This window comes from Orbicella franksi, chromosome 3 (assembly GCF_964199315.1).
Source record: "Orbicella franksi chromosome 3, jaOrbFran1.1, whole genome shotgun sequence".
NCBI lineage: Eukaryota > Metazoa > Cnidaria > Anthozoa > Scleractinia > Merulinidae > Orbicella > Orbicella franksi.
Genome location: NC_138147.1, coordinates 11,818,933 through 11,837,458, shown reverse-complemented (window position 1 = coordinate 11,837,458; position 18,526 = coordinate 11,818,933). Strand labels below are relative to the sequence as shown.

Sequence of the window (18,526 nt, the reverse complement as noted above, 5' to 3'; positions counted from 1 at the left end):
ACTATCTATCATAAGAATAGATAGTGAGTAGCGTAGCCAATCAGAGAACGGCATTCGTGATAGAACGCTAGTAGATTTATACTAATAGTGTTTAATGGGGAACACTATCAGAGTGTCATGGTTATTTTTGTTGTAGTTAAATACATAATTCGGAATACGGTTTCATGCTTACCTTAGAACAACATAAAAGACGAAACACGTGAAAGCCTAGAAAAGGAAACAGAAAACAAGATCGAGAGTTTTTAAATTGACACGCTTCGAAGACTGTAGTAGTGTTACCATTGAAACTTTTCCATGGTCAGCATTGTTTAATGTCAAGATCAGAGAAAAACCAGGTTTAATTTGAAAATTAGCTAACTGTTCGAATTAATAAGCGCGCGGGTTTTTGTTTTGGGTAAACGATTCAAACGGATCTGATCAAAAAAGGTATTATTTTTTAATTTAAATTGCAAAACAAAAAGCATATATTTTTCGATTTCGACATTATTCCTTTGCCGTCTTTGTACATAGAATTTAATTGTCGTGGCTGTGAACTAGATGTGTATCTTTAAAGACTTAGCTTGGATACCACAGGCTTTTCTCATGCTCATATCCTTTGTCCGTTTCGGCCGACTGTTCCAGAAGAACCTCTGGTACCAAGGTATTTTATATACTTGTCTCAGCTGGTCCTGGGCGGAATTGCATTTAGGGTACATAGTTGGGACTTGGTAAATCAAATTTATGTTGGGTTAACATTATTGGCCCTTTGAAATGTCGAAAAAGTCATTCGATGACACCAATTAAACCTCCTTATTGAAGGGAAAATTTAGAATAAAAATATCCAATAAGATGTTCCGTGCAATGTCGCCATTTTGTTTTCATTCTCACTTACCATTCACTGTGTTTAAGGGTAAGTCTCTTGGTGGTGTGGGGGCTCCTTAGAGGGATTGCTGATATTCCATACGCAAATCTATCGAAAAGTGTAAGTTAAAATTTAAAGTCCCAACTACACGTGTTTCCAATGAGAAAGTTACTTTTGTTGCAAACGCAACACGACGTGACGGTATCTCAAAAACAAAATGGCGACATCAACGTCAATAAAGGTAAATTTTAAAACAATTTTAAAATTTCAACGCCAGTAATCGGCCAACTACTACTTTAAGAGTGGTACAGCTCTGTTGAAGCGTGTCAAGGTAGCGTTCAAACTATTTCACGCATTGAGGATCAATAAACTAAAAATAAATGATTCAATTTAACGTTTGTTTTGCCTTTCTACAGCGTCAACTTACAAATTCTTCCCGCTCATCAACACACAGCAATTAAAATACTAGCTGGGTATTTTATATTTGTCGACCCGCGATATCGCGTGGAGGAGTCCAATTGGGTCTGTGATCATAAGGGTGATTAACAAAATCGGACGACTTCGAAGCGAGAGTCCGATTTGTTAATCACTCTTATGATCACAGACAGAATTAGAGGACACGATGCTCTGTTACCAATTAATCAGAACCATTACAATTTCCTCAAAAAGTAAAAGTTTCATTTGAAAACTAGCTTTGAATAGTCAATTAAATGTGAGAATAGCTTGAAAAGTCACCGGAGATAAACCTCCTCAATTTTACCAAGTCGCTTGCTCGAATAGACCGTTTTCGGTATATTAAACTAGTTCAGCTTTGCAGCGCGGCTTCGAGGGCACCATGTTTATTCATTTCTTTCTTTTCGTTTGTCCTCATGGCCTCACTATCAAGCTGAATTTTAATGTATCGAAAGTGGCCTATTGGTTATAACAATGACTGTAATGAAAGTTGTGCTCGATGGATTTAGTTGAGTGAACTAAAAATGAGTGGCTCAAATATTCGCAACTGCTAATCAGAAGATTTGGGGCAGTTTTTTTACATCCTGCGATATGTCAACTTGTAGCTCAAATAGCCTTGTTTACGTTTTTACCGCCTGCGTGCGCAATTGTACGGCATAATTTTCTCGGGCAGAACTTTACTACGTCATTCCGTAAATATGACCTCACAGTTACGCGAGTAGAGTCGTTTCAATGTATTCTCAATGTATTCAAATGCTGCATGGAAATAACAAGCACCTTCATACTTTCCATGGGGGCGGATTTGGGTAAGGTCATTCCTTTGTTTGCGTACCCACACAACGCAGCATTAAAACAACTTACATTTAAACAAGCTTATTATTTGCGCGGGAAATGGTTTTCAAGAGGAAAATAAATCCTCCATCGTTTAGGTTTTTCGGTTTTCTAATCTAGCTTTCACACCTCGCTGTTTTGGCACGTTTTAGCCACTTCATACGCTGCAGTTTAGAATCTGAACAGCCTAGTTTGTAGTTACTTCCTCTTCTAAGAATTTTTGAAAGGCGTACAAAGTACTACCACAGAACCAGTCAAAGCGCCAAGGGTTGCCGGGAACCTACCAATATATGCTAGGCTTGTAATAGAGGGACGTGAAATTGTGCGTGGCTACTTGCGAGTTTTCGAGACCAGTGAGCGAAGCTACGAGGTATTCATAGGAAGAAACAGAAGATTCCGGAGTAAGATTTTTCTTAAAATCATGTTACAGCGCACACTCAAGGGTATCAAAAACATTGAAGTACGTATGTTCCTTAAGAGTTGTATTCGTAGAATGGGAATTCCGTTCTCCCCTCATTTCTGTTTTAGACTTGTACCTTTCCCCTCCAATATATATTTTGTACAACCTTGTAGTTGACAAAGTACATGTATCATATATACTAAGGAAATTTTCTCCACAGAAACAAAAAAATATCAAAAACGGAAATAATTACAGATACAAAGATGTGTCGGTGCTTTTCGTCCAATCTCTTTTTTTTAATTAACAAGATTTCTAACATGATTCTTAGGAAGCGTTAATGAAGTATTGGTCCTAGATGTGAACATGAGACACACTGAGGTGCGCCAGAGACTCGTAACATGATGATGTTATATACACTGCTTGTCTATGTACACAAGATACAAAATTATACGCGCGTTATCTCCGATGCCGATGGTCGCGTCCTTTATTCCTTGAGCTCCGATAGTCCACTCCATTCCGGTCACGATGCCTGTCTTCTCGCTTTTTCTTTTCTCGCCGTTGTTCATATTTCCCGCGCGATCTCTTCAATGGACTTCGACTTCGCGATCGACTCCGGCTCTGAGAGAGAGGTGACCTACTTCGTTCACGCATCTTTTCCCGTTGATGACTATTAAATCCATCGGATCTCGCCTTCTTTCGGACGTACTCGCCGTCGTATTTCCGAGGTCGCGCTCGTTTTTCGTCGTCTCTTCCTCGAGCCGGGCTTCGTCGTCGTTTATTCTTCCCCCTCTGTTTGTCTGGACTTTCGTCGCTGCTTTCCGACTCGCTTCTACTGTTGTTGTCAGGGCTGATTGATAAGCTGTAACTCCTTGATCGGCTTCGACTTCTGCTGCGTGTTCGGCTTCCCGAACGGCTCCGAGAACGGCGAATGATGGGGGATCGGCTCCGACGGCTTGCTCGGGAGATTGGACTAAAAAAGAAACGGCGAAACATGCGAGATTTAAAAAGCAACTTCAACAAAAAAAAAAAATATAGAAATTAGTACCAAATTATGCAGTCTATCGCCAAGCCTAGATGACTAGCCTAGGGAGAGGAGGGGGAGAGACACAACACAAAATGCCAGGTGCAGGCCAAGAGATCCAGAGTCTAAACCAGTTACAAAGCGTCACTGACGAATTCACACAATAAATGCCTTCAAATGTGCGCGGTAAACACAGGCTGCACATATTTACCGTTCTTTATTACTCGTCCTCTTGTCCTCGTCTACCTTTGAAGAACTCTTCTTCTTTTTACCATCCGTTATCCCAGCCACAGATGACGGAGACACCCTGCTGGGTGAAGAAGGCCTTGACCCTAAGCACCAAAATAAAGTAAATAAATAAATAAATAAACAATATGAAAAAAGTACAAATCTGAAATGCTAAACGAATACTTTTAATTGCAATCCTAGGAGAGGCGCGGTGGCCTCACGGTTAGTCCACTTGCCTCTGGATCGAGTGGTCCGGGTTCGAGCCCTGGCAGGGGACATTGTGTTATGTTTTTGGGCATGACACTTCATGTATAAATGGGTAACGGCGAACTTAATGCTGGGAGGTAACCCCGATGGACTCAGGTCTAGCATCCCATCCAGCAGGCAGTAAAAATATTCCTAGTCACCTCATGCTACAGAAACCAGAGGTAAGCACCGGCCTGACTGGCCACTTGGCTTACCGTGTACCATGAAATTTTTGCGGGACTTCTATTTTGTAGATTGGCCATTTTTTGAGTTTTGCGGGAACAAATTTTTGCGGCTAGAATTGGCTGAAGTTTCCCCTGGGAACTAATTTTTGCGGTTTCCTTTTCAAGCAGCGAGACATCACCAACGAAGGAAATGTAATATTTTTAACTTTTATTACTTTTTTAGGTAAAACAACAGTCCATACTTGTCAGACATTTCAGTCAACGACAAGCCAGTCGTACAACAAAGTATTTCCGGTTACAACAAAACATTCCCAGTCAAGCTATAAAAGCTGTAAACGCTGTAAAATACACGCTCTTTTTTACCCCAATGTAAGATGTAGATAACACAAGTGGATTAAAAGCCATTTTGGATTACATTGACGGGAGTGAAAAAAACCCGCAAAATAAAAGTGCTACACGGTATGCATAGTTCACCTACCTACAATCCCTCATAGCTTTACATTAGACTAGTTTTTCTCAGCATCAAAGAAGCACAAAACATCCCTAATTTGCCAGAGCCTTCTATAATTATTTATTGTAAAATTGTTAAATAGACATTTTCTAAGAATTCAAGTTGAATTTTTGCGACCTCTTCTTGATAGAATTGCGACGAAGAGTAGTTATTATTTTCAAAGCTATGGAGGTAATTACGGTATGACCAACTGGAGAGTTTAACACATCAGTTTCTTCAGCCGTAGCTTGTTGCAGTCCTCTGAGTCTCTACAAGATTACGCTGGGCACCACAACACACCTAGTCTCCTCTGCAACCGTTTTTTGGGATGTCACGCAACGCTCGTTTCTTTGGGGGAGCGTTGCGTGACATCCCAAAAAACGGCTGCGGAGGAGACTACAACACACCAGACCCAAGAACAAAACAAAGCCACATTAACTAAGAAAAATTCCAGTCTGTCTTTACCTTGCCTGGCGTCATCTCTAGCTGCTGCTGTCCCTCCAACAGGGGACAAGTTAGGAGTCGAGTTGTTGGCTGCTTGGGCTCCATCTGCTTGATGCTCACTCTTCTTCTGAGCCAGTTCATTGCGGATTTCACTGACAGCCTTCTGAAGGGTATCCAAGTTAGCCTGTGACAAAGCATAACGAATGTCGGTCGTTTTGCCTACAAGTCGATTTGCCTACATCGAAGTTGTTTCGCCTACACGATCGAAGTTGTTTCACCTACATTAAGGTCAATTCACCCACACGATCTAAGTCGTTTCGCCTACACTTAAGTCAAAGTTATTTTGGGAAGATAGATGAACACTGACTGTCAGATTTCTTATGGTGAAAGGGAGGTCGAACGTCCCTCTGGAAGTGATAAAGAATTTCCCACTTTTAATAATTATTATTATTATAGCAAACACAATTTAAAACAATAAACTTCACTGTGATTACCAGCCAATGCTTAAACAACATTACCTTTGGTCTCATATATAAACTCAAAAGTGTCAGACTAATTTCCTGCAAAAACAAAGAAACACCGTGTCAAACCAAGTTGTTGGGAACAAAAGAGGATGCTGTACAAACTATAGGCCTCTTAACTCTGCCTACAGGCAAATTAGGCTTGATTACCAACTGCTGTTTGGGAAAATAAGCCTGCACTTGCCCCCTCCTCACCTCCCCCCACCTTCGCCCCCTTAAGACAAATCCCTACATTCCATGATGTCATGGTAACAAACAAGAGAAGTGCTATGATTTCTTGATGAACTGTTACCCATAACTTGATTGTTACAAATAACTAATACTAAAATCTGAGCAAATAGTTTCCCTTGTGCCTACTCAGTTATTTGAGGCAAACAGAGATTTTGCCATGCAAACAATCAAGTTAATCATTAACATTCTTACAGTACTTGTTGAGTAGTTGACTTTACAGATCTAAAACAACAATGACAACAACAACAAGAAACATACACTGTACCTCGAGATCTTCCAATTTAGCACCAAACAGCTCCCACCAGGGTGGTCTGGTTGGTAAACTAATCTACAAAAAAACAAGCATCTTTATTTACAACCATATTTCAGGACAGTATCAAAAGAAAACGAAAAAAAGGCTGTTTGAGATACCTATGGTACATGACTGATGAAAAAGAAAGGGAAAGTGATCACAAAATGATACAAGTTTGAGAGAGCACGGAGTTTTGAGATAATGATAAGATGACCAAGATAATAATGAGATAACCAAGTTCGAGATAGCCAGGTTCAACTGTGGTTGAGGATTGTTTCACCTATAGCAGCCAGAAATAGGGAGTCAACCAAGATAATCACACATCAATTTCAGGAGTCAACTTATAAGTACATACCCCAAGTTGCCTCGCAGAGAGAAAAATACAAGCACAGCCAATGGTTTCAGGAGGGTACCTTACAAAAATATTTGTTCTAAAACTGTCATTCATGTAATTCCTGAAATAAAATAACAGAAGTTAATTTCATAGTAGTCATGGCAAAAAACCAAAACAAAACAAAAAAACCAAGAAAGTTGGACATTCAAAAGAGTTTAGCATCCCTTCTTGTAACATAATCCAATATCATTATAGCCGTTTAGGTAGTGTTGGAAATCAGCTTTAGCCCACTAGCCCATGCAAATGTAAAAAGTGTTAGGCAAGTACAAATCATTTTCATTTTTGGGAAATTATTTGAGCTTAAATATTGATAACACCTCCATTTTGGCACAAGTATCTCTAAACGAAAACTTATCTTTCAAGATGCTTAAATAATTTGCTGATAATACACAACTTAGTGCTGATTCCATAAATAGACAAAATATAATACGGCTTCCTTGAAGTGGTAATTTACATTTCTCACTTTCAAAAAAGTACCTACAAACTATGCCCTTAATGATTCTTGTGTAGGCACCTCTTTAGGGTAAACAAAGTAACATTGGTACATACCAGGCCTTCTGGGCTAGTGGTGTGTTTGTTTGACTATCAAGAATCTGAAGATACATTATAATGACCTAAAAACAAATGAAAACAAAGCAAGTTACAGCAAGATGCTAACAAAAAGAAACTGCAAAAAAGAAAAGTTTATTTACATACAATTACCGGTAAGAAAGATATGGGCCCAGTTACATGCATTTCCACACAAATTAATCCTAATCAGAGATTAGAATGCCATAGTTGAAACTGCATTCAAAGTTGATTGTATTCAATAATGAGGTAACAATACAGATTAGAATTACACCTAATTTTCTCATTTACAATATCTAATTTGTTTTAAATTTTCATAATTAAATCACATGTTCCTCATGAATTCCGTATCCTATTCTGTCATACACTTTTTGCTTAAATTTTGCCAGAGAGAAATGAAAAAAATCACACTCACAGCCTACTACTACAAGAGACAAACCAAAAAGTAAATAACATAAAATAATAAAATAGATACATGAAACAATACTTCTATCTCTGTGGTCAATAGAAATTGATATCACTGCTAGAGAGATAATTTTTTGTGTGTACCTTGTGAGGGTGCTTTACATGAACACAAAAGCCAAGTTCCTGAAAGGCAAAAACAGCCAATAATGAACACTAAATAACAGAGTTGAGAGATTGTGATCTAAGAGTTTCAGCAGGATTTCAAAAGATTCAAACAAGAGTAAATAATAGAAATTCCAACACTAAAGAACAGTCCACTGCCAACAGGAGCCAATCAGCAAGTAGCACTGATAATGATAATAGATGATACTTCACAACATTGATTAGTTTTGACTAGATCTTTTTTAAAGTTTGAAAAACCTTTTGCCACACCTAATTCTCTTTTGTACACAAAAACCATTACCATGTCATGCAGGAAAATGGCCAGGATTTGTTGGACTACCTTCTGAAACAATCAAAACTTCAAAGGTGTAGATCTCTCTTCATTTAGTATAAATCTACCAGTGTTCTACCATGAATGCCATTCTCTGATTGGCTGCACTGCTCACTATCTTTTCCGTTGCAGATAGAGAGTAGTGCAACAGCGTGAGCTTGTTAACAAACTAGCAGCAACTTCTTTGCATTTTCAAAGTGTCTGTGAAGAGGATATAACATGATAGAAGTCTGGAGCTCATAAGCTAATTGTATTAACTGACCTTCAATATCCTTCTTTCAGCCTTGATGACTTGGTTTTTCAGGGAAAAGTAGCTATTACCCATGTATTCCATGGGCTGAATGGTCCTGAAAAAACATCATATGCAACATGACATTTCAACCTTAAGGGTCTTACTGAATTCTTGAGTTCTGACACAGCTGTGTTGTCTTGCTAGCTCCAGACAGCCTCACATCTCTTACAGAACCAGCTGACCACAAAGTCAGTAGTAAGCACCGTTAGCAAGCAGTATGAGAAAGTTCAACAAAAATGCTCCAGTCTAGTAAACACTGTCCATTAAATTGTTTGTATTATTTTACTGTTTCATTTCAACTATTTAACTGCAGTGTCAATACTGAAATGAACTGCTTTTTAAAAATTTTTTATAGTTAACATACTTTTAACCTTTTAAGTATTTGGTTTTTTTTTCCCTTGGGATTTTGATTTTTCAACTTTTGACCATGGTATAGATTTCTGTGCTGAACAAATAAATAAATAAATGTTTCAAACAAACTATTATGTGTAGTGGTAGCAAAATTATTACTCAATATCTATAACAAATTTGCTATACGTTAACAGTCACTCCTTCTTTCAAGATGATAGTCATCTGATAACATTCTTTACAGTATACACTCTGCACAATGCAAGCTTGATGTTGTGCTTCTATAGAAAGCTAGGTGGAACTTTTTTTGGATTCTGAGTTACTCTGAGAAAAATTGCCAACTCCACAGTAAAACGAGTCTTCCCATGAATAAACCAGATTGAGATACTTTATAAACTTCACTTTTACCAAACAAACGCATCCAAGCAGTGTGGCCTTGCCATACTGCTTTTGAGTACAACTTAACCAGGTAAGTGCTTGTATCTAGCTTTCTGAACATGAAGTGTTCTGTCTACTTTAAGAGCTACTTAAGCATTAGAATTGAGTGTAGTACACATAAACAAAGGGTTAAAACAACACAAGAGCATTATCTTTGTCTTGCAGGGGGAAGGATGGGCACACTTCATGTTTGCACAACAAGTTTCTCCATTCTACTCAGATTGAAGATGACAAAGAAAGCTCATTTATGTTTAAATAAAACCCTTTACATCACATGTCTATAAAAATAATAATCACCAGCAGCTATATAATCTCCCAACCTGTTGTATTTATAACAGGTTTCCTGACAACTACCACTGGTTGTTAATAATCTAGAACAACCAAACAGTCAAGATATTTCCATGAACAACAGTGACATCTTGTGACACCTAAAATCATTTTATCTCAAACCAGTTAACCTATAAGCCTTCAATTTCAGCAGACTAGTCAGATAATCACTCAGCTTGGTAACAACAGGCACCTTCCAGGTATCGAGAGCCATTTACTGGTAAGAAACTGGATGGATCTAAAGATCTAAACTCCACAAGAAAGTATCCTACATTTTTAGACACACTCAGGATTCTAAAGTAAAGCCTGCCAGAAAGAGCCATTAAGCAAAGAGCAGCTGAATAGTATTATTCCTCCAGCAGAGCATGGCATCAGTAAACATTTCATGCTTTCTCTTGTATCTGAATACACAGCAGTCACTTGGGAAGAAATTCTAGGGAAAGTCTTAAGTAAGGTGTAAATTCTTTAACTCAAATTAGACTGAAATTGCAGAATTTTCCTGAAAATTTAAGTGAGTACCTCTTTTTGTACGCACTGTTTTTGAAAGACCATGATAAAATTTGTAAATGTCACAAAAATAATAACCCTGCAATAATGATCTTGCCAGCATTGCACAAAGCAGCCTTCTGTACGGACACACGAGAATTATTGAAACATGGTACACTTAAAGCATGACATTAACTACAGTAAGGTAGGAGCCAAATAATAATTGAGGTTCACTGCTGTCAGAATATCAAAACAAAGACCAAACATCAAGAGAATGGGGTAAAATCCTGTGAGAAAGCGTGATTTACTTTAATTTGATGGAAATGGTTAACTAACTCAGGTTGGTATGGTAATGTTTGCACAAATTCCTGTCCTATTCTTTCCTGTGTTTTCTAAAAGAAATAGGAAACATTTTCTTCATTTCAATTGGGTTATAAACACTTGCAACAGTTTGGGAGAACAGGAAAAAGCTGCGGAAACATGGCTCTAGCTTGTGTTCCAGCAGCATATCTTTGGAGTAATGCAGAACAAAGGATGCAACTGTTTGTATTGTACACAGTGCCTATGCTTGAAAGTTTTGCCTCTGGATAACCATGTTGGAAATCAGCTTCAGCTGTTAATTCTCTTTTGTCAGTTCATCCATTTCAAAAGTAGAGAACATTTTACGCACTTCCATTGATTTATAAAAATAAAAGCGTTCACCTGAAGAAAATGAGCAACTGTGCATGTAAGACTACGAACACATGTTGAAAAAAATGTATGTAAGTATTCATATGCACCTGCATTTATTTTTATTTTATATTGTTAAGGCCTTATGTGTCCCATGGCACAAATAAGGACTGATGATGATGCATATATTTTGCAACACACATTTGCCGTTAAATTTTGAAAGGTCTCTGAAGAGTTTTTGGCCGAGACGAAATGCCTCGTCAGACTTTCCACAAACTATGTTTTCACAAGTATTGGTCCAGTCCTATTGTATAAATGTGAACGTACGTGTGGTTGGGAATCCTTCTGCGATAGAAGGCCAGACTGCTAACATCATGAATTTACAAACTGGACTTCGAGTGTGATGCTCAACGTGTTTGCTGTTAAGTATTTGTCACTTCACATGCATTATGCACAAATTGTGTCCAATATGATGTCTTTATGTGCATATCATGTGCACATCATGCCGTAGTAATGCCATAGTTGGCAATTTATTAAAATAGCTGCTCACTGCTTTTGTTTGCACTAAACAATCCAGAGTCTCAATGACAAGGAAAAATGTCACTCTCTCTACACTCCTGTGTTGGTTCTTAGCTGGCATTCAATTTTTCGTAGAGGTCCTGATAAATGAAAATGATTGTGGTGACATGGTTCACATGAGCCCTGTCTTTCTTCATTCCTTGTGGCCCAAACTGTCAAATCAATTGCTTTGAATGACGCTCAAGGCACACCATGGATCTGTACTTTGCATTACTATGTTGAAAATGTGTAAGTTGAACATATCACAATATTCCATGACTGCTAAACTAAATGCCCATTTGCACTCTAAAAAATGTCATTAATTATGTAGTCCGAGACTTGGCTCCAAGAAGTTATGCTGGTAAATGTGGATCACAATTATTGTGGGACCACAATTACATATGTAGAGTTACAAAGGAATGGTTTAAATATGTAGCAGCACTCATTCTGTGGATATTTCAATGAGTCCTAAACTCCCCATGGGATTATATAGATGAACAAAGTCTCCATTTATAAACTGAAGTTTTGGGAGTTCATATAAATAAGATCGTAAGGGGGTAAAAATTTCACTCTGAATGGTCATCTTCTGTAGAATGTACGATATATCTAGGATAAATCCATTGGGTCCTTTCCATTTGGTTTCTTTCTATACTATTAAAATAATGCTTGCACACACGTTGTAGTTAAACACATAAGCTTAAGATGTCTGTCAAGAACAGTGCAAAGTAAAGAGAGGATCCACTGTAACATTTCAATTTCCTCTCGTGAAGGTGCAAACAAACCAATAAAAAGATATCCAAGGTTCATCCTTTTTATGGAAAAAAAAAATCCAGGTTTTTTTTGAGGACATTCCATGACACAACTGCAATTTTTTCAGGATTCTATCCACTAAAAACATTACCACTGGAATGTGACACTAGAAGAAAATTGCCACATTTGTTCAAGTTTTGTTTGTTTTACATGTAGTTCTTCCGCTACGGGGATGGTCTCATAAGAATTTTCAAGATTTGTGAGGACCCAACGCACTTTTCCCAGAATTGCAAGGCTAATCAAGAGGCACACAAACCCTGAATATCCTATTTCCTGAGAGGCCCCCGGAAATGGCTTACGCATCAAAATGGCTTACGCATCAAATAATTGCAGGTAGAGGTTCACTCATCTGCTTTGAGAAGAGGTGCACTTCTGTCGTGAAGGCTACAGAAGAAAATGAACTATCTTCCACAGGTAAGGCCAATTCATTTCTATTGCATTTCTCAACAGTAAAAGTAGTGAATTAGAGAAAACAGAATGCAAGGAAAACTCCCAAACTGAGCTCAGCTTTAGCCAGGTTAGGTTAAGAAAGGACGCATTTCAGGTAAAGTGCTTATCAGATGTCCATGAGGGATCCCAAAAATATTCTGGAGTAACATTACATTTGACATTTTTTAAAATACTGACAGGAGTCCCCCTCTTCAAAAACAATTAAATCCCAAGTCTTTCTCAGAGTGGAGATTTTTGTTACTACAGTATATGCTTTTTCTACATTTTGTGTCGTTACTTTAGAATTAGAAAACTCTTTCTGTGCATGTTTGATTGTTTGGGTTTTTAGCAGTAAAGCAGCCTAGATGGAAGATTCAGAGAACAAAAAATGTTGGGAACAGAGGAACTATTCAAGATTTTTCAGTAGCAAAATATCTTCCAAAGACATCCTGACAATATTCCTTCCCATATTTAGCACTCCTCTCCCTTTCTAGGACTCAGTGACCCCACAAAATGATGCTGCTGAAAACTTTGATGGCATTTGAAGTGCAAAAGGGTTTATTATTGGAATGCGGTAACCTCCAAAATAGATAAAATTTTACTAGCATGATAAGAAGCACATTGTAGACATGAAAGCAAAATAACACTAAACAAGAGAGAGCACATTAGGTCACCAGTGGCAGTACAGCTATCCAGAAACAGACCAGAATGAAAGACTATGCTTCATGACTAGTGGAAAATAGACATGCACACGACTGATGATGGCAAGAGCGATCATGATAATCAAGAGGAAAACTAAAACTTTCAATGTGTTTGTGGCTATGTCTACATCAGCATAGCCTTGGTGAGAAAGCCAGGGATTTTATTTGAACAAACTTGTCTTTATGGAGCTTCAATTTTCAAGGTGTAACATCTCCCCCCCCCCCCCCCCCCCCCCCCCGCAAAAGATTTTACAAAAATGGCTATTTTGTGAACATAAAGATCACTATTAAAAGGGAGGTTCCTCAATTTGTGATTTTCCCTATTGACTTTGAAAGGAGAGGGCACATCATGGTGCTGTAACAGAAATTGTGTTGAGTCAGGAGCAGTGAAGTAGAATCCTGAGGGGCTAGTCACTTGTCAATACAGTCTGTCAATTGAGACTGATTTCCAAAACAGAACACGTGTATAGAGGTTGTGATCAAAAATAAAACCATTGGTCTATTTTGTGATTATGAACTTTTATTTTCATACTTGGGCATACCTGGGTGAACTAATTTAACATCTGGCTGAATGTATTTAGACCCAGGGCAGAGTCAAGTGAATGGTTGTAAGCAGCACTCCATGGAAGCTCCCTGCACTTGGGGTTGGAAATGGGGTTTTGAAGGGCTTTGCGTGTTTTGTGCTCCAGCTGTGAAGTCTGGGTTTAACTTTCAAACAAGCTTGAGGTGTGCCTTTAGTTCTCACTCCTCATAATCCTATTGTTGGTTTATATGTGTTAAATTGGCAAGTATCTCCTCTGATTCTTGTCAGGGCCTGGTGGTTGTTGTTCTCACTGTTGCCATGGGTATCTGTGTGCTCTACTTAAATCGCTTCTGGCTCTACCATTCATGAGACACCTTCCCCAAGCTCATCCATTGACAATGAGTTTATGTTCATATCATGGACTTCAACAGGAAAAAACTATCTACAAAGGCTGAAAAATATTTTTCCAGGGCTGGTATACTCACTTTTTTATGGTCAATTTGGTAATTAAAACTAAACTTCCAGTAAATGAAATACAGAACAATCAATCACACATACATCTCCACTCTTACAAGCACAGATTTAGCGAACTCTTCCACATGTCCTGTGCTCCATCATTCTCCTTTCGGAGCTTGATCCTACGCTCTCATTTCCACACTGTTTCCTTGCATCATGTAATGACTACCTTGTGCGATGCCTAGGGCATCATGTTTGCAGTTTTATCATGTGATATCCTGTTGACATCCTATGCCACTCTTTACAATCTTAGTGGAATCCGTAGCACTTCCTTTATAGTATATATACCTTACTGTATGGTTAGTGACCTTTGTGCTGCCACCAACCATAGGGTTTTGCTGCAGCTTAGCAAGCCTGTAGAGTGTACCAACACTCAAAATGACAGCCTTCAAATTCATTATGTACAGCAATTAACTCACCTTTATCAACTTTAAGTCGATAATTGGTTAAGTGTTCCATGTGACAACCAACACAGCACAACAGTTTTTCTACAAACTGATTGCTTTGTTACGGGTACACATGCATGTAGCTCTCCCACAATACTATTAACTAAAAAACCTAGAGGTGAAAAATACTTTGTTTTTCTACCAGAAATTACTTTTGTTTCTGACTGTGCTGATAGGACAAGAGCAAAGACCAACCATTTGTACTTCTTCATTATTTTGAATGTACACACCAAGTTCAATTGGATAATAGTTAGTATCATAAAAAAAATGATCATAAGGATTATTAGTACAGCTAAAAATAACCTTGTTGATTATCCAAGAATTAATGGGAAAAAAAACATTCTCGGGATGCAAGAATGTTGCACCAAGTAAGCCAAGCTTGTTAACTACACTCAAAAGCAGGCCTTGGGAATCCAATATTTTTACATGTATCTTACGCCTCTAAAAAGCTAGCGGATATGCCAAGAAAAACAGTTGTATTATATTTAGAATCCAGGGATGTAGCTACAAAAACACCAGCTCATAACATTCCCAGCTTGCTTTTCTGGCATACACATCTCCAGAGCTCCCAAAGTCTTTATTTTCATGTCAAATTTCAACTGCCTTCAAGTTCTTTTTCAGCCCATGAAATAAGCTCCCAGCCACCCCTTAGCTGCATCCCTGCAGAATCACCTAGATTCAATTTAAACTCTTCTGGAAACTGCATTGTTCACATTTTCAGCAATGCCTAGTTAGCTATACTACCATGACAAAATATCAACACCACCTTACCTCAGTCTAACAAGCAGACATTTAAGTCTTTTGGCAGATAAATTCTTCAAAACCATTCACATTGTGACTACAAGCTTGACATCCCAAGTTCAAAGATCAGAGCTGTGCACACAATGCATGCTTTCTTGCTTGGAAGTTTTCCCAAAGAAAGTACTTTGTGCATTCTTGTCATATGAATCACCACACCAAGGACGTTATAAACCAGATCGCCCAGTACTTCACAAGCTTGTCTTTGTGCAACTACTCTGAGAACAGTAATAACTTCTACAATACAGTTCTGCACAGAACTACTCTAACATTTGATGCAACAGAGCGACAGATTGTTCTTGAAAAAATGTGTAGTTTTGCTTCCATCTGGAATTTACTGCAGCTTTTTAACATACACAATATTTAACAACATTTACTCCTAGAAAAATCTGGATTTATCACAGTAATTTTAAACACAAATTTCGAAATGAAACAATAACAAGTTGTTTTATCCTAGTGAATGATTAAGATGAGTTTTAACCTTTTATAAATAGAGAAAAACATTGATAAAAACCAACAAAGCAAGTAACACACTTTAACTTTCCATAAACTAGTGTATACACTGGAGCATTTCTGTGAACTATCTCATACACAGTCAAACTGTTTTATTACCTGAAATTTTAAAAATTGCAATATCACCAAACTTGGAAAGTGTTATAACAATGAGACAAAATCAGTGTTAGATACTTTTACATATGCCCTGCTTGCCTTCAGTTAACGGAGACCGTTGACCAATACGAGAAGCACCACTTCAGTCCAATGTTGCCATGGTAACACCAGACCCATCGGAGCTGGTTTTGAGCAACACGGAGGGTTGGTGCGTTGGGTGTTGAAGTGGTAGGAGGCTGCTGGAGTTAGCATTGACAGCACGGAGAAAGAGAGAAAAAAATCAAGTCAATTAAATGCAGTAATGCTACTACTTTAACCTGGATAAGAAATAATTTAATAGGAAGTAAATTCTAGTGTAACAATGATGTTGGCTTAATCTCTCTAACCACATTAAACCATAACTTAAACACCATGGTACATGACAATTTACATTTCAAATTAACATCTTAAGACCATTCTTTTGCAATTACATGTTGCAGCATAGATAGCCACTAAGTTTTCAAGCTTCCTATGTTTAATTTGCTGCTTGGTTTTCAACAATCCAAGGTGACCCTTCTTATATTGCCATGGTTACACTACACAAATTACAAGACTTGCCTTCTTTTTATAATTACACAAATGCATGTATTAAGACAATATTTGAACCATAATATTCTCAAGCTAAGAAAGATATAACCAACATAACTGAACTACCATAGTTCATAACAGTTGGGCCAACCAAAATTCAAACACTCTTAAAGGTCTTTAAGTACAAACTTAACTACTAAGTGCAAGATCTAACTTTTTGTCTGTGCATGACTGTTAGTCAAATATTTCCTGCATGTTTGAGAGTAAGACGAAGCACTCTAAGTTACTCTCTCTCAACTGATCTGCATTACATATAATAAACAATCTTACTTGTAAATTCACACCAACTGATTTGCCTACAATTATTTTAAGCATGTTTCTTGCAAAAATTATACTACATGTACTGGCAGATTCAAAATTCTCTGACATAGATTTACCGCCACTAATGTGATTGGCATATACAACAACATATCTGTTAGCAAATTTGGTTTTTAAAAACCAACCAATTTCACAAGGAAAAGTGAAATGGTACCACGGAGATACTGTTGCTTTCCGACATGTTTTGACACATTTTCCCAAAAGCAAAATTTACACACTTTCAAGATTGCTGAACAACAATGACCAGCCAGTGCTTCAAGAATATTCTTGCCCATTACTTATATTATTTGGCATCACAAACATCTCCCCCACCCCCAATGACAACATACATGTAAATGTTCTTTAGTTGAATGGTTTGTGTAGTATGTACTGCAGACATTATTTTCTTTCCATTCAACAAGGCAGAACTTCAAAACTTATAAAATGTTTGTATCGGTAAGAACCTCAGAAATTTTGAAGCCATATCTTCATATTTTAAAGTTAAACCAAACAGATCAACAACCGGCTTTTTTTTTTTCAATAAATAGATTAATCGAAAAATTATTAAAAATTGTTCTGATTTAATTTTGGACAAAAATTCTCTCTTTCGCTTTTCCCTACAAACATGAATACAGATATTTACCTGCCATTCCTTCTCTGCTTTATATGATGAAAGACATTAATCACATCTCGAATTCTTCTTGGGCTTTCTTCGATTTTTGCGGCGAGAAAGATACTTGCCATAGAGTAAATCTGCAATACAAATTTTGGAAGAAGGTAGGTTCGGCATGGATATTCCCGCAGTAAAGTAATGAGTTAGAGAATTAACACAAAATAACAGAAAGCCTTATTATACAACAAATATTTGTGGGTAACATTAGGAAATATTTAGGGCTGGAATAGAGCTAAAATCTTTGAAACACGTGCATGTAGAATTTTGCCTTCATCAGTGTTTAGAAATTTAAAAGCTGGACAAAGTTTGAGATGATTTTGGAAAAGAACTAGATTTAAGTGCAACGCAAAATGTTGGGTGGGTTTTCATCCGGTTATAATACTGAAAGGAAGCTTAGTTTAAGTCTAAAATCATAAAACGAAAATATCTTAAAAGCCTACAAGAACATAACCTTACGTGCACGAAAATGTTCCTTACCTCACCATCGTGTTTAACGAGTGACTTACTGTAGTAAAACCGTTGAAATATCACTTGTGCTGTAGCCATAGCTACCTGAAGGTTCCAAAGCAAAGTAACTCAGCTCAAAATTCCAAACAAAAACAAGTTTTAACGTCCAAAATTTGAAACGTACTTACCTGAGGAAGTTTTAGCAAGATGCCCGCCATTTGAATATACTCGCAACCTACAATTCGCAGATCAATTTCTACTTCTTTATCCAAACCATCTTTAATCGAGGGTGTATTTTTTAAATGATCGTCGTCTAAAATACAGTTCTCTAGCGAAATTATGACATCTCCGTACTCTGACATCCCCGGGTTGACGGCCATTTTGGATCTTCTCTTCAAACGTTTCTTCAACGTCACATTTCTCCTTATGATGTCATCGGATGGCAAGCGCGTGCTCGACGTTTACCTTATTTGGGGCTAGTTAGGAGCAA

At 37.7% G+C, this 18,526-nt stretch overlaps 1 protein-coding gene across 1 annotated transcript; it reads right to left on the bottom strand.

Annotated features, from left to right (window-relative positions):
- Positions 1-37: 37 nt before the first annotated feature.
- On the bottom strand, positions 38-18,416 carry LOC145481260 (cyclin-L1-like). The gene is made up of 12 exons (XM_081459707.1): positions 18,225-18,416; positions 18,067-18,141; positions 17,560-17,669; positions 8,305-8,389; positions 7,694-7,732; positions 7,127-7,191; positions 6,539-6,638; positions 6,157-6,219; positions 5,658-5,699; positions 5,161-5,323; positions 3,758-3,878; positions 38-3,495 (listed from the first exon to the last, which is right to left on the bottom strand). The coding sequence occupies exons 1-12, from the start codon at positions 18,414-18,416 to the stop codon at positions 2,982-2,984; spliced, it is 1,569 nt and encodes a 522-aa protein (XP_081315833.1). The 3' UTR covers positions 38-2,981.
- Positions 18,417-18,526: the final 110 nt, after the last annotated feature.

What these genes read in the sequence shown, in the direction of transcription:
- LOC145481260 (XM_081459707.1), bottom strand. Translation starts at nt 18,416, where the DNA reads ATGGCCGTCAACCCGGGGATGTCAGAGTACGGAGATGTCATAATTTCG. An exon ending in TCGTTAAACACGATGGTGAG is followed by an intron (nt 17,670 to 18,066) that starts GTAAGGAACATT and finishes TTTGTATTGCAG; the next exon opens with ATTTACTCTATGGCAAGTAT. An exon ending in AAGCAGAGAAGGAATGGCAG is followed by an intron (nt 8,390 to 17,559) that starts GTAAATATCTGT and finishes ATGTTTTTTCAG; the next exon opens with GACCATTCAGCCCATGGAAT.